We start from the raw sequence: 14505 nt of genomic DNA, 5'->3' as shown, positions 1-14505 counted from the left end.
CTGAATTCTCCCTCAGTGTACCCGAACAGGCGCCGGAGTGTGGCAACTAGGGGATTTTCACAGTAACTTCATTGCAGTGTTAATGTCAACATACTTGTGATACTAATAAAGATAGGGTAGCGGCCGCAGTGGAGAGCCTGGTGCACATCGTCGCCACCATGAGTGAAGGTGTCCAAGGCGTCGTCGCGTAGTCGGTGACGACCATGGCTGAAGATCTCGACAGAATGTCCAACTCGCTGGGGGATGGCACCCAGTACCAAGCTGACCTTGATGAGGTTCTGCGGGACATGTCCCGCTCTCAGATGGGCCTGGCCGAGGCACTGCGGAGCTTGTCCCAGTCGCAAGTGGGCATTGATGAGGTGCTGTAGAGCATGTCGCAATCATTGTGGAGACTCGCTGAGGGCATCGACACAGGTGCGGACTGCGGGGAGCCGCCAGGGCTGGCAGAGCCAGATGATGCAGGGGCAGCCGGGGCTCGAACCAGCTGCCCTTTCGTCCCAAGGTGAACCCCAGGGCCCTATGTGCACCGACCGGGATGAGGGGGTGCTGAGTGCCAACCCGCACCCGTCCCATGGAGTGGCGACAGTGGCTACCATCTCCCCTGAGTTACACCCCTCTGATGAGGTTTTATCTCAAGATCAGCACGCGGGACAAGGGTTGACCGGAACGGGTACACACAATCCAAGGGTTAGCATGGTGGTGCCGCGAGCGGTTGCCTACCCAGTGCCTCCACCTCCACCCTCCCATGGCGGCCCACCCCTGCAGAGGGTCCCCCACCCCCAGCCAAGAGTCCCTCACCCCCCCACTGAGTACTGGGGTGGCAATCCCAGCGTCTCTGGGCTCTTTGCCAGCGGGCAAAGATGGCTACTCACCTCCTTGATTCTCCACAGAAGCCCTTCCGCCAGGTTCACATTTTTCAAAAGGAGTACCAATTGGCTCCAATGTGAGCACTTGCTGGGGAGGCTGCTGAATGACAGGAGGCCGTTGGATATGGGGTGTCTCCCGTTAACGTTAATGAAATTGGGCTTTGGTGGTGATAATTGGTTTCTCACCAAGCTCTGGCGAGATCCTGGTTTCGTCTACGGGAGCGGGCAGGTTACATCACAATCTGTTTGCCGCCTGGTTCCCGTTTTTGGCCTCTCCCGTTATTCACCGGCTTGGTTTCACTTGAACGAGAGCGTAACGAGGCCGGAGAATCGCACCCAAAGTTAAATACAATCAAAAGCAAATTTTCCAGTTTCTGTTTGAGTTTAATGTTTGATCTGTAGTACCTACTTTACACCAAGGCGATAATGGGACATTGCAATTAGCCTCAGTATCCTGAGTGTGGAATGATAAAAAAGTAGTTGTTATGCTGTTGGTCTGAGGCCAGGACTAATAATTCAGAAAAAAGTTCAAATCCTACCATGGCAGCTGAGAAATTTAAATTCAGTTGATAAATAAATCTGGATGTTAAAGCTAAGATGAGTGGTAAAGCAAAAAGGGCAGAGGATACCGGAAGTCTGCAGAAGGATTTGGATAGGTTAGGTGAATGGGCTAGGGTCTGGCAGATGGAATTCAATTTTGCCAAGTGTGAGGCTATCCATTTTGGGAGGAATAACAGCAGAATGGATTATTATTTAAACGGTAAGATGTTAAAACATCCTGCTGTGCAGAGGGACCTGGGTGCACTGGTGCACGAGTCGCAAAAAGTTGGGTGTGCAGGTGCAACAGGTGATTAAGAAGACTAATCGAGTTTTGTCTTTCATTGCTAGAGGGATGGAGTTCAAGACTAGTGAAGTTATGCTGCAATTGTATAGGGTGTTGGTGAGGCCGCATCTGGAGTATTGTGTTCAGTTTTGGTCTCCTTACCTGAGAAAGGACATATTGGCCTTGGAGGGAGTGCAGATGAGATTCACTAGGTTGATCCCAGAGTTGAGGGGATTAGATTATGACGATTTGAGTAGACTGGGACTCTACTCATTGGAGTTTAGAAGGATGCGGGGGGATCTTATTGAGACATATAAAATTATGAAGGGAATAGATAGGATAGATGTGGGCAGGTTGTTTCCATTGGTCGGGGAAAGCAGAACTAGGGGGCATAGCCTCAAAATAAGGGAGGTAGATTTAGGACGGAGTGTAGGAGGAACTTCTCCACCCAAAGGGTTTGAATCTCTGGAATTCCTTGCCCAGTGAAGCAGTTGAGGCTCCTTCTTTAAACGTTTTAAAGAAAAAGATAGATGCCTTTCTAAAGAATAAAGGGATTCGGGGATATGGTGTACGGGCCGGAGAGTGGAGCTGAGTCCACAAAGATCAGCCATGATCTCATTAAATGGCGGAGCAGGCTTGAGGGGCCAGATGGCCTACTCCTGTTCCTAGTTCTTATGGTCTAGCATCAGTGGTGGTGATGATGAAATTATCACACTGTGGTAAAACCCTTCTGGTTCATTAATGTCCTTTAGGGAAGGAAATCTGATGCCCTACCAGCACTGGGCTGACTGCAGCTCTAGACTCTCAGCAATCTCGTCAATTCTTAACTACCCTGTGAAGTAGCCTAGCAATCCACTCACTTGTCAAGGTGACTTACCTTCTCCAGAGCAATCAGGGCATCCCCATGAATGACTTATCCAGGTTCTTGCATTTAATTTCAAAGGAGGACACAAAGATCAATTGCGGTTTCAGCTGAGTTTGCTAACTTAGCCCAGACCAGCAGTGGACCTGGGACCTTCCTAATTTCTATTCCTCAGTTTTGGAATTGACCAACCAAGTCGTTAGAGAACCATAATCATAGTATTTCAGTAAAAATAAACCCCTCAAATTTAACAGAAAACCAAAACATAATAATTTATCATTACTAAGAATTGAAAAAGTTAATGATCATACTCACTCTTGTGACACAACTTTACGTTAATCAAATGTTTTTCTAGTTTTGCTACCATTAAATGCACATGAAAAATGACTTTTGGTATTCAGGTCCATAAACTATTGACACATTCTTCATGTTGTGCACTGAACTACAGAATTGTCTGCAGGCTGATGAGGCAAAGCAGCTAATCCAAGGTTTATTTCCGGCTGTACAGTACAAATAGAAAGGAACAAAAAAGACAGCACTATTGCCACATCTCCATGATTGATTCTTTTCTAAAGAAATACCAAAAGTGCTTAAAACAGTGAAACATATTTTTAAAAAAAAGAGCTATAATTTAAAATTTTTCAATAATATTTCAATAAATCTTTATATTTTATAATTAACCATCCAATGAAAAATTATAAATGCAATAAAAATTCTTATTTACTATTTTAAGCATAAACTATTTGACAAATAAAACAAATGTTTTTATTATAGTGCTTATATCTTTCTTTTTAAGTGCATGATGCTGCAACAAAACATTCCAAATCAACACACTATCTTTCTAGCTCAGTCTCCAGTATCTCTCCCCAAGTATCTGCATCCATTTCACACATGCTATTCTGCAGAAGCTCAGTTGCAGAATGAATATAGCTGTATCGACCATCTAACCAAGCTTGTTTTATGTTGCTTTTCTTGTAGTTCCTCATGAGCGTAACCTACAAGTTAATAAAACATAATTCTTGAGAGATTTGATATTCCTTTTATCATCAACCGAATAAATGCAGAATTAAGTTTATTTTCATGAAAATACAATGCAATAAATATGGATTTATGATTTCATTTCTTAATAGTTCAGGGAAGAGGTTGAGCAGATTTCTTATATTGCAAACTCAATGCTACTTTAAAGCATTTCATGATTTCATACTATTAACGTTATTATTTATTGTTTACTATTAATCTCTGTACTGTTGATTACTCCGTTTCCTATGGCCTTACCCACCACCTCCCGAACTTGCTGATCAATATTGGCTCCTGGATAAGCATCTCGATTTAAAAACTGCTGAAGGGCCATTTCTGCTGAAGCTTGTAATCTTGCACTCATCAGGACATTGGCAAGATAACACTAAGGAAATCAACAAATTTATACTGGCGTTGCCATGGAGAATACACCAGTTGGTGGTGGGTGAGTCAACATCAGAGTGTCTCTCAAGTTTCTTATTTCCCATTGTAAATTCTCCTGTCTCTGCCATAGTGGATCCACAGTTGTCTTTTCTAATCTTTTCCTTTTTACTTAACGATGGAGCTTTTAAAGTCCGTTGTTGTGCTTCTCGCTAATTTACTTTCATATTCTGTTTTCTCTTTCTTTATTAGTTTCTTGGTCCTCCTTTGCTGAATTCTAAAATGCTCCAAAACCTCAGGTTACATTTTTGGCAACTATATAAATCTCATCCTTTGATCTCATGCAATTCTCAATCATAGAACCATAGAATTTACAGTGCAGAAGGAGGCCATTTGGCCCATTGAATCTGCACCGGCTCTTGGAAAGAGCACCCCACTTAAGCCCACACCTCCACCCTATCCCCGTACCCCAGTAACCCCACCTAACCTAAGGGCAATTTAGCATGGCCAATCCACCTAACCTGCACACCTTTGGAATGTGGGAGTGATGCACGATCAATTAAACTCAAAGACGAGGTTGTATCATAACTGAAGGCTTTAATAGATTAGATCTGTTCCCCAGCAGCTTCAGTACAGAATGAGGGCTGCTGGGACGGCATCTGTTCTTATACCCCGCCTGTCAGGGCGGAGCCACATACCAACCATCCAATGGCAAGCTGCTAGGCTTACCCAATGGTCTACAGCCTCTCGGGTACCGCAATACCTGATACTACCACATTCACCCCCTGTTAAAAAGAATCCGGCGGGGGTGGTGGCCAGTGGTTGCAATTGCATTTAACATGGTATGATCAGATATGGAGGTACCGTGAGTATTTACAAGTGTGGCAGATATATATAGTCAGTGCTCATGTACAGTTCCAGTGTAGCAATCAGTCGGTCGGGTGGTCTGGTCGTCCTCCTGGATCGTCTGAGCCTCTGTGGTGGTTCTGGTGGGGGTCCGGGCGTCTGCGACTCTGGGAGCGTGGCTTCGTTGTCCATGGCAGCTTCGTCACCCTTACGCGGCGCTGGTGGGGCAAATGGTTGACCCGAGAGGAGGGCGCCTCTAGGGGGCGCCGGTGGGTGGGATGGCCTAGGTAGGAGCGGCGGGAGGACCGACCCCCCAGTGAGGTGCTGTGGGGGGGGGGGGGGGAAGAGTTAATGGATCGGGTGCGCGTGGGGTACCGGCGGGCGCCAGGTCCCGGAGGGAGACTGTATCTTGCCGGGCGTCAGGGAACGCCACGTAGGCGCACTGTGGGGTTAGCGTGCAGCAGGTGGACCCTCTCGACCAACGGGTCCGACTTGTGCGCCCGCACGTGCTTCCGAAGCAGGATGGGTCCGGGTGTCGCTAGCCAGGTTGGGAGCGATGTCCCGGAGGAGGACTTCCTGGGGAAGACAAGGAGACGTTCATGAGGTGTCTGATTCGTGGTTGTACAGAGCAGCGACCGAATGGCGTGGAGGGCCTCCGGGAGGACTTCCTGCCAGCAGGAGACTGGGAGATTCCTGGACCGCAGGGCCAGTAGAACGGTCTTCCAGACCGTCCCATTCTCCCTCTCGACCTGCCCGTTTCCCCGGGGGTTGTAACTGGTCGTCCTACTTGAGGCGATGCCCTTGCTGAGCAGGAATTGACGCAGTTCGTCGCTCATAAAGGAGGACCCCCTCTCACTGTGTATGTACGCAGGGAACCCGGACAGTGTAAAGATACCCTGGAGGGCCTTGATGACAGTGGTTATGGTCATGTCGGGGCATGGGATGGCGAACGGGAACCGGGAGTACTCGTCAATCACGTTCAGGAAATACGTGTTGCGGTTGGTGGAGGGGAGGGGGCCTTTGAAGTCCATACTGAGGCGCTCGAAGAGACGGGAAGTCTTTATCAGGTGCGCCCTCTCTGGCCGGTAGAAGTGCGGTTTGTACTCCGCGCAGATTTGGCAGTCCCTGGTGACTGTCCTGACCTCCGCGATGGAGTTGGGCAGGTTGCGGGCCTTAATGAAGTGTAAAAAGCGAGTGACCCCTGGGTGGCAGAGGTCCTCGTGGAGGGCTCGGAGGCGGTCCACTTGTGCGGTGGCACACGTGCCGCGGGACAAGGCATCGGGAGGCTCGTTTAGCTTCCCAGGACGGTACAAGATCTCGTAGTTGTAGGTGGAGAGTTCTATCCTCCACCGCAAGATCTTGTCGTTATTTATCTTAACCCGCTGTGCATTATCAAACATGAACGCTACCGACCGTTGGTCAGTGAGGAGAGTGAATCTCCTGCCGGCCAAGTAATGCCTCCAGTGTCGCACAGCTTCAACTATGGCTTGTGCCTCCTTTTCGACCGAGGAATGGCGAATTTCTGAAGCATGGAGGGTATGGGAGAAGAAGGCCACGGGTCTGCCTGCTTGGTTGAGGGTGGCGGCCAGAGCTACGTCGGACGCATCGCTCTTGACCTGGAAAGGGAGGGACTCGTCGATGGCGCGCATCGTGGCCTTTGCAATGTCTGCTTTGATGCGGCAGAAGGCCTGGCGGGCCTCCATCGACAGGGGGATGGTTGTGGACTGGATCAGGGGTCTGGCTTTGTCTGCGTAGTTGAGGACCCACTGGGCGTAATAGCTGAAAAACCCGTGGCAGCGCTTCAGGGCCTTGGGGCAGTGAGGGAGGGGGAAATCCATAAGGGGGCGCATGCGTTCAGGGTCGGGGCCTATAACTCCATTTCGCACTACGTAGCCGAGAATGGCTAGGCGGTCGATGCTAAAGACGCATTTATCCTTATTGTACGTTAAATTAAGGATTTTCGCGGTCTGGAGACATTTTCGGAGGTTGGTGTTGTGGTCCTGCTGGTCATGGCTGCAGATGGTGACGTCATCAAGATACGGGAACGTTGCGCGTAAGCCGTACCGGTCAACCATTTGGTCCATCTCGTGTTGGAAGACCGAGACCCCATTAGTGACACCAAAGGGAACCCTTAAAAATTGGTAGAGCTGCCCATCTGCTTTGAAGGCAGTGTACTTGCGGTCACTAGTGCGGAGGGGTAGCTGATGGTAGGCGGACTTGAGATCCACCGTGGAGAAGACCTTGTATAGTGCGATTCACCAGGTCGGATATGCGGGGGAGAGGGTACGCATCCAGTTGCGTAAACCTGTTGATGGTCTGACTGTAGTCAATGACCATCCTATGCTTCTCCCCGGTCTTTACCACCACTACTTGAGCTCTCCAGGGACTGTTGCTAGGTTCAATGACCCCTTCCCTCAGTAGCCTTTGGACCTCTGACCTGATGAAGGTCTGGTCCTGGGCACTGTACCATCTGCTCCTGGTGGCGGCGGGTTTGCAATCCGGGGTGAGGTTCGCAAACAGGGAAGGCGGGTCGACCTTAAGGGTAGCGAGGCCGCAGACAGTAAGGGGGGCTATAGGGCCGCCAAATTTAAAAGTGAGGCTTTGCAAGTTATATTGGAAGTCCAACCCCAGGCGTGTAGCCGCACAGAGGTGCGGCAGGACATAAAGGCGGAAATTGTTGAATTTCCTGCCTTGGACAGTGAGGTTTGCGAGGCAAAACCCCTTTATCTCCACCGAGTGTGACCCGGAGGCCAGGGAGATTCTTTGGTTTATAGGGTGGGTAACAAGTGAACAGCACCTTACCGTGTCGGGGTGTATAAAGCTCTCCGTGCTCCCAGAGTCGATCAGGCAAGACGTCTCGTGGCCGTTGATGAAGATCGTCATCGTTGCTGTTGCGAGTGTCCGAGGGCGATTTTGGTCCAGCGTCACCGAGGCCAGATGGAGCAGTTGTGGGTTGTGATCGGGCAGCATGTAGTCGGCTGTGCTGGAGGCCTGGGGCCCCATCCAAGATGGCGTCTCCCATGGATTGCACATGGTGGTCGGCGATGTACAAAATGGCGGTGAGGATGGACAAAATGGCGGCGCCCATCCGTCCAGCGTGGTGTCCGAGGGGCAAGATGGCCACGCCCGTGGGTCGGGCGTGGTCCTCGGATAGGGGGGTGGTGGTGAGTGCTGGCCGCCTGGGGCCTGAAGGGAAGGTTGCCGCGGCGGTCCGGAGTCGTTGGGAGACCGCGGCCACGGCTTGTGCTTGGCAGACCCGCACGAAATGTCCCTTCTTGCCACACCCTTTGCAGGTGGAGGTGCAGGCTGGGGAGCGCGGCGGGGGTGTTTCGCCTACCTGCAGAATAAGCAATGGGGCCCAACGGAGCTAGCGGGCCGTCTTACAGCGCAGGCCTGCAGGGACACGGGGAAGGTCAGTGGGGCCGCTGCTGTGGGATGCCACGCAGCCCAGGGGGCCGCCGCGCGGTCGGGCTCATAAGACTGCGCGTTTTTGGAGGCAACATCCATGGACCCTGCCAGGGCCCGTGCCTCTCTCAGTCCCAGGGTATCCTTTTCTAAAAGTCTTTGTCGGATCTCTGAAGAGCTCATACCTGCTACGAAGGCATCCCGGATTAGAAGTTTTGTGTGCTCGCTGCCCGAAACTTGCGGGCAGCCACAGTTTCTGCCTAGCACTAGTAGCGCACGGTAGAAGTCCTCCAGCGATTCCCCTGGGCTTTGCCGTCTAGTTGCAAGCAGGTGACGTGCGTAGACCTGGTTCACAGGGTGTATATAATGTCCCTTTAACAGTTCGATCGCATCATCATTGTCCTCCGCCTCCCCGATGAGGGAGAAGATTCCAGGGCTTACTCTCGAGTGCAGAAGATGCAGTTTCTGTTCTCCTGAGGGGCTGCCTCCGGCCGTATCGAGGTAGCCTTTAAAGCACGCCAGCCAGTGCTTAAAAATCGCAGCCGAGTTCTCCGTGTGGGGGCTGAGTTGTAGACACTCCGGCTTGATTCAGAGATCCATTCTTTCAGCTCAAGAGTAGTCTATTAAATTGATGCACGATCAATTAAACTCAAAGACGAGGTTGTATCATAACTGAAGGCTTTAATAGACTAGATCTGTTCCCAGCAGCTTCGGTATAGAATGAGGGCTGCTGGGACGGCATCTGTTCTTATACCCCGCCTGTCAGGGCGGAGCCACATACCAACCATCCAATGGCAAGCTGCTAGGCTTACCCGATGGTATACAGCCTCTCGGGTACCGCAATACCTGATACTACCACAGGGAGGAAACCGGAGCACCCCGAGGAAACCCATGCAGACACGGGGAGAATGTGCAGACTCCGCACAGACAGTGACCCAAGCCGGGAATCGAACCTGGGACCCTGGAGCTGTGAAGCAACTGTGTTAACCACTATGCTGCCGTGCTGCCCATAATAAGATTATAACTCTCAGCACAGTGGAAGTTTACATAACTGCTACAAAGAAGATATGGGTTGTTGAGGTATCCTCCAGTTCCAACAGTTAAGATGAATATATATAATTCTGGAAGGATACAAAACTGGATTAAAAACTGCCAAACTTCCTGCTCAATCAGGAAAGAAAATACATTTTCATTGTATCAGTCTGAGATGGACTGAAGTCAGGTCCCAAAGGTGAAAAACAACACACTAAACTCCTGATTAAGATAACTTTAAGATTCATTATTGTTTTTCATTTTTTAAATATTTAGCAGAGATGTGCAAAATGCGGTGGACACAGGTGAAGGTCCTGTCAACCCCAATTGGTGTGGGGGGGGGGGGGGGGGGGTGCTGAAAGGAGTTGTGTGGAATCCTTGATTAAGGAAAAAGGAAGATATCTCAGAAATGCAACTGTGAAAGTTTGCACCATTGGAACAGATGCAACAGGCACATCGAACCTGGGAGAATGGAATGGTGTCCTTACGGGGTGTACAGTATGAAATATATTTGAGGATATGTGTGGTAGTCAGTGTGCTTAAAATGAATATTATTTGATAGCCTATCACCATAAATGGAGCCAGAGCAGTCAAGGAAGGGAAGAGTTGGAAGTGGACCATCTTTAGCTAAGAGAAGGGTAGAAATTGGAAGCAAATTTGAAGCTTTCTAATTCAGGGTGAGAGTTTTTTAAAAAAGAGTACTAATTGACGCCAACATGACCACCTTGCTGGGAGGCCGAGGAATGGCAGGAGGCCGTTGGATCTGGGTTGGCTCCTGTTAATTGTATGGAAATGGGGCTTAAGTGGTGATAATTGGTTTCTCGCCTCGCGACGGTGAGATCCTGATTTCACCTGCGGAGGGGGCCGATGGATCGCAAACTATTTGGTGCCTGGCACCGTTCCCGTTTTTAGCCTCTCCTGCTATTCACTGCCCTCATTTTGCTTGAGCGAGAGCATAACGACGCCGGAGAATCGCGCCCATTGTGTTTTGCGACTAATTCTTTATATCATAAGTTTACATCATCCACTCTGCTGGGTGAAGTGAATATTAGCCTTAAAGAGTTTCCATTCCTATAACATTTAATTTACTGTATGTGTCACGAATGCAGGATTTTAGATATACTGGATTATAAACATTTGGCAATTTAAGGGTTAAAAGCCTGGGGTTAGAGTGTATTTGACTGCATTAGTCATGTTTTAAAAACATTATCTCGTTTTGCAAGACCAGAAAGCTTTTAGGAGCAAGAGGTGAAATTGACCATCGTAAAAGCCTGGTTTAATGCACTGTTGTTTCACTAGGGGGAGTCCCTGAGGAGTTAATGGGGGCGATTCTCCGAGCCCCGCGCTGGGTCGGAGAATCGGAGCAACCGCGCCATGATGCCGGCGCGCGATTCTCTGAGGTGCGGCGAATCGGCGCCATTTGCGCCGGGCCGCTGGACTCAGCGGGGCCGCCGATTCTCCTGCCCGGATGGGCTGAGCGTCCGCTCCGACACGACAGAGTCCCGCTGGCGCCGTTCGCCCCTGGTCGCTGCCGGCGGCAACTCTGCGGGATCACTCGGGGGGGGGGGGCCTGTGGGGGGCTGCTCCCTCGCCGGGGGGGGGGGGGGGGGGGGGCTCCGGTGCTGTCTGGCCCGCGATCGGGGGGGGGGGGGGGGGGAGGGGGGCCACCAATCGGGTGCCCTCCTTTCCTCTGCCGGCAATGTTATATCCCTGCGCCATTTGTGTGCGGGGCGGCCTGGGGGAGGACAGCCACTGCGCATGCGCTAGTTGGCGCATGCGTGGGACCCAAGGCGCCCCGTCGTTTACACGCCGCCGGGTCTCTGACGCGGCGCCAAGGCCCCGCCCCCACTAATCACGCCACGCCCCTGCCAGCCCCGGAATGGGGTCTGGGAAAGGGCGCCGACGCCGGAGTAAAACACTCCGGTTTTTACTCCGGCATCGGCACTTAGACCGCCGCTGGAAGAATCCCGCCCAATGTGTTTTCAGCTTTGGGAGATGATGTCATTGCTGGGTGGAGCTAAGGCATTCAGACGTTTTGAGAAAGCTTTTGAATTGAGTTCTGATCTGGTTAACACTGAGTCCACAAGGTATTTTGCTCTCACAGTAATTTTAATGTAATAATCGTTATTGTCACAAGTAGGCTTACATTAATATTGTAATGAAGTTACTGTGAAAAGCCCCTAATCGCCACACTCCGGTGCCTGTTCAAGCACACAGAGTGAGAATTCAGAATATCCAAATTACCTAACAGCACGTCTTTCCTTAGCAGCACGTCTTTACGGACTTGTGGGAGGAAACCGGAGCACCCGGAGGAAACCCACGCAGACTCGGGGAGAATTTGCAGACTCCACAGTGACCCAAGCCGGGAATTGAACCTAGGGTCGTGGCGCTGTGAAGCAACAGTGCTAATCACTGTGCTACCGTGCCACCCTTAGAATAGTAGAATAGTATTTAAAGCATTAAGACTAACTGAGGATAAGGGGGAAGCAGAAACAAGCCAGTTGAAACAGCTTTTTGAAGACATCCAACCAGAGTCTGCAGGGGTTCTAACAGAAACCAAATCTGTTCTGTGTCATTGGGATGTAGAAAGGGCCGACAGCTGTATTTTTTCCTTTCTTGCTGTTTAATTGAGAGCAGTGCTAGTAATTAAAGTATTGTATTAACTGTATTGAGTAGTATTGTTTAAGGGGCAATTGTAAGCTAGTTTCCTGTGAGGTTAAAGATTTTAATACTGTGCCAGTAATAAAGTTTTGTTTACAAATACCAAATCTCTATTTCTTTATGCAATCACTCCTGGAGCAAAGTATTCTTTCTGCACAGTCTACGAAATAAACTAAAATATTGGGGTTTTGGTCCAGCATTCTAGCCAATGTTGGGGTCTGGTCTGGGATGGTAATATTATTTATTTATTTTTAAAATTTAGAGTACCCAAGTATTATTTTTTGATTAAGGGGCAATTTGTGTGGCCTATCCACCTAGCCTTCACATGTTTTGGATTGTGGGGTGAAATCCATTCAAAAACAGGGAGAATGTGCATACTCCACACCAAAAGTGACCCAGGCCCGGCATCGAACCCAGGTCCTCAGCGCCGCAAGGCAGCAGTGCTAACCACTGCGCGACCGTGCCATCCTGGGATTGTAATATATGCCAGAATGTTTCTCTTGTTTTCAACAGAGGGGACACTGAAACATGCTTACATGCACATGGACGAAGTAGGTTATATATTTAAAATGTTCAACTTTTCATGCAATCCAAATCATTGCAAACTGCACTAACCTTCCATGAATGTCCACTTGCTCGATCACATTGTAGCTCCCTTTTACAGACAGCCAATACTGTCAAGCAGTGATTGTACCACAGGCTGTCAGTGTTTTCAATCAGATCATTCCATGTTTTACATGCCATTGCAGCATTAGACAGGCTTTGAATGTCCAGTTCACTGAAAATTTTCAAAGTTAGCTCTTGAGGCAAAAACTGGGCAAAGTCACAATTTTGCAGTTTTTTTTGTTCAGTAGAGCTCAGAGTTATCTTTTTAGCAATATAAACCTGCTTATTTCTTTTGCAAGAACTTTGCATAGTTTATTTTTTTTCCAGAGTTTCAGAGGTATTTTCAAACAAACAAAATCAGGTTTTATTCATCTTATTGGTTAATCTTATGTAGTTTGCCATACAGATGTAAGTCTCTATTGCCAAACTGCTTCTGTATTTTTATTCGTCATCCACCCTTTCTTTTCTGTGGTTCTCATACATTGTGTCATTGCCTTGGTGTGTCACCTTTCTTTGGTCTTCCTTTTGGCAGTCTTTCCGTTCTTCTGTCTCCCCTTTTCAGTCAGCAATCCACTCTGAAAAACATTGTTTACAGATTTATTTTATTTTTAGCTTTTTCAAAGTCCAAGACACAGTAAATTATAAGCAGAAAGGGATTGGTACAGCAGATTGAACTCTTAGTTTGTTGTGTTCAAATCCAGAATATGTAACTAGCCTTGGTTTGTAAACTGTCAGTTTATAACATGTTATTCTGAGTCCGATCAATTGTATATCTTGAGTCAGTACCTGAGCCCACTGAGTTTGTCTGTCGATTCCCACTTCCACAAGCTGCAAAGCACCACACTCAGCCAAGATTATCCTTGCATCATCCACGTTACTTCTGAATCGGTAAAGTTTAGCGCTGAATCTGTCAGTTTAATAATTTAATGTGAGATTAAACTGCCTTTTTAACACTTTTATATTTCTCAGCTTTATCCCTTATGCCTATCAAATTCATCTCAAATAAAGGATTTTTTTTCATGGAAATGTTTTCCTGTGTTCACCACATGGCCCATGACTCATTTATCCTGATCCATAGCTTATGTTTCTTGTTCCACGTCATGTTTCTCTGCTCTATGTCAGGTTTTGCTCAGTTCCATGGATGCCAACATTAGCATTTAAAGCCAGCTTCTGCTCATTTACAGTGGAACCGCCTTCTCCCTTTAAACCCATACTCTCCATTAACCCCACTCTCTCTTCCAACCCTTCCCTCTTCCCATGAACCGCACTCTCCCCCATTAATCCTCACTCTCCCCCATTAACTCTCACTCCCCCCATTAACCCCACTCTCTCCCATTAACCCCCTCCCCATTAACCCTCACTCCCCCATTAACCCTCACTCCCCCATTAACCCCTCTCCCCATTAACCCTCACTCACCCATTAACCCCACTTGCGCCTATTAACCCTCACTCCCCCATCAACCCCACTCTCCCCCATTAACCCTCACTCCCCCATTAACCCCACTCTCCCCATTAACCCTCACTCCATTAACCCTCACTCCATTAACCCCTCTCCCCATTAACCCCACTCTCCCCATTAACCCTCACTCCATTAACCCTCACTCCATTAACCCCTCTCCCCATTAACCCCACTCTCCCCATTAACCCTCACACCCCCATTAACCCCACTCACTCCCATTAACCACACTCACTCCCATTAACCACACTCCCCCATTAACTTTCACTCCCCATCATCCCCACTCTGCTCCATTAACCCTCACTCCCCCATTAACCCCTCTCCCCCATTAACCCCGCTCTCCCTTATTAACCCCTCACTCCCCTATTAACCCCTCACTCCCTTAACTCTCCCCAACATCGTTTTATTTCACTTTCTCACTGTTCCGATTCTTTTCCTTTGGGCGGCCTGACGGTTGTTTACATTAAACGTCAGCTCGCGCACCCATCGCGGCCACTTCCGTGTGATACGCAGGGGCGGGGTCCGGCAGCCGTGAGACAGAGAGTACGCA

General features: G+C 49.1%; 1 protein-coding gene across 2 annotated transcripts; it reads right to left on the bottom strand.

Moving 5' to 3' along the window:
• Nucleotides 1-3013: 3013 nt before the first annotated feature.
• Nucleotides 3014-14502, bottom strand: fbxo48 (F-box protein 48). 2 transcript variants are annotated; one of them, XM_072506784.1, is made up of 4 exons: nucleotides 14376-14502; nucleotides 13286-13406; nucleotides 12509-13074; nucleotides 3014-3546 (listed from the first exon to the last, which is right to left on the bottom strand). In XM_072506784.1, exons 3-4 carry the CDS (start codon nucleotides 12806-12808, stop codon nucleotides 3385-3387), a joined length of 462 nt encoding a protein of 153 aa, XP_072362885.1. In that variant the 5' UTR covers nucleotides 12809-13074; nucleotides 13286-13406; nucleotides 14376-14502; the 3' UTR covers nucleotides 3014-3384. The 2 variants fall into 2 exon arrangements, with proteins under 2 accessions (XP_072362885.1, XP_072362896.1); XM_072506795.1 differs by lacking the exon at nucleotides 13286-13406 and having other exon boundaries at nucleotides 14376-14496.
• Nucleotides 14503-14505: the final 3 nt, after the last annotated feature.

This window comes from Scyliorhinus torazame, chromosome 1, assembly GCF_047496885.1.
Source record: "Scyliorhinus torazame isolate Kashiwa2021f chromosome 1, sScyTor2.1, whole genome shotgun sequence".
Lineage (NCBI taxonomy): Eukaryota > Metazoa > Chordata > Chondrichthyes > Carcharhiniformes > Scyliorhinidae > Scyliorhinus > Scyliorhinus torazame.
This window is presented reverse-complemented; position numbering and strand designations above follow the sequence as displayed.

What these genes read in the sequence shown, in the direction of transcription:
- fbxo48 (XM_072506784.1), bottom strand. Translation starts at nt 12,808, where the DNA reads ATGCAAAGTTCTTGCAAAAGAAATAAGCAGGTTTATATTGCTAAAAAG. An exon ending in CAAGTGGACATTCATGGAAG is followed by an intron (nt 3,547 to 12,508) that starts GTTAGTGCAGTT and finishes ATTAACTTGTAG; the next exon opens with GTTACGCTCATGAGGAACTA.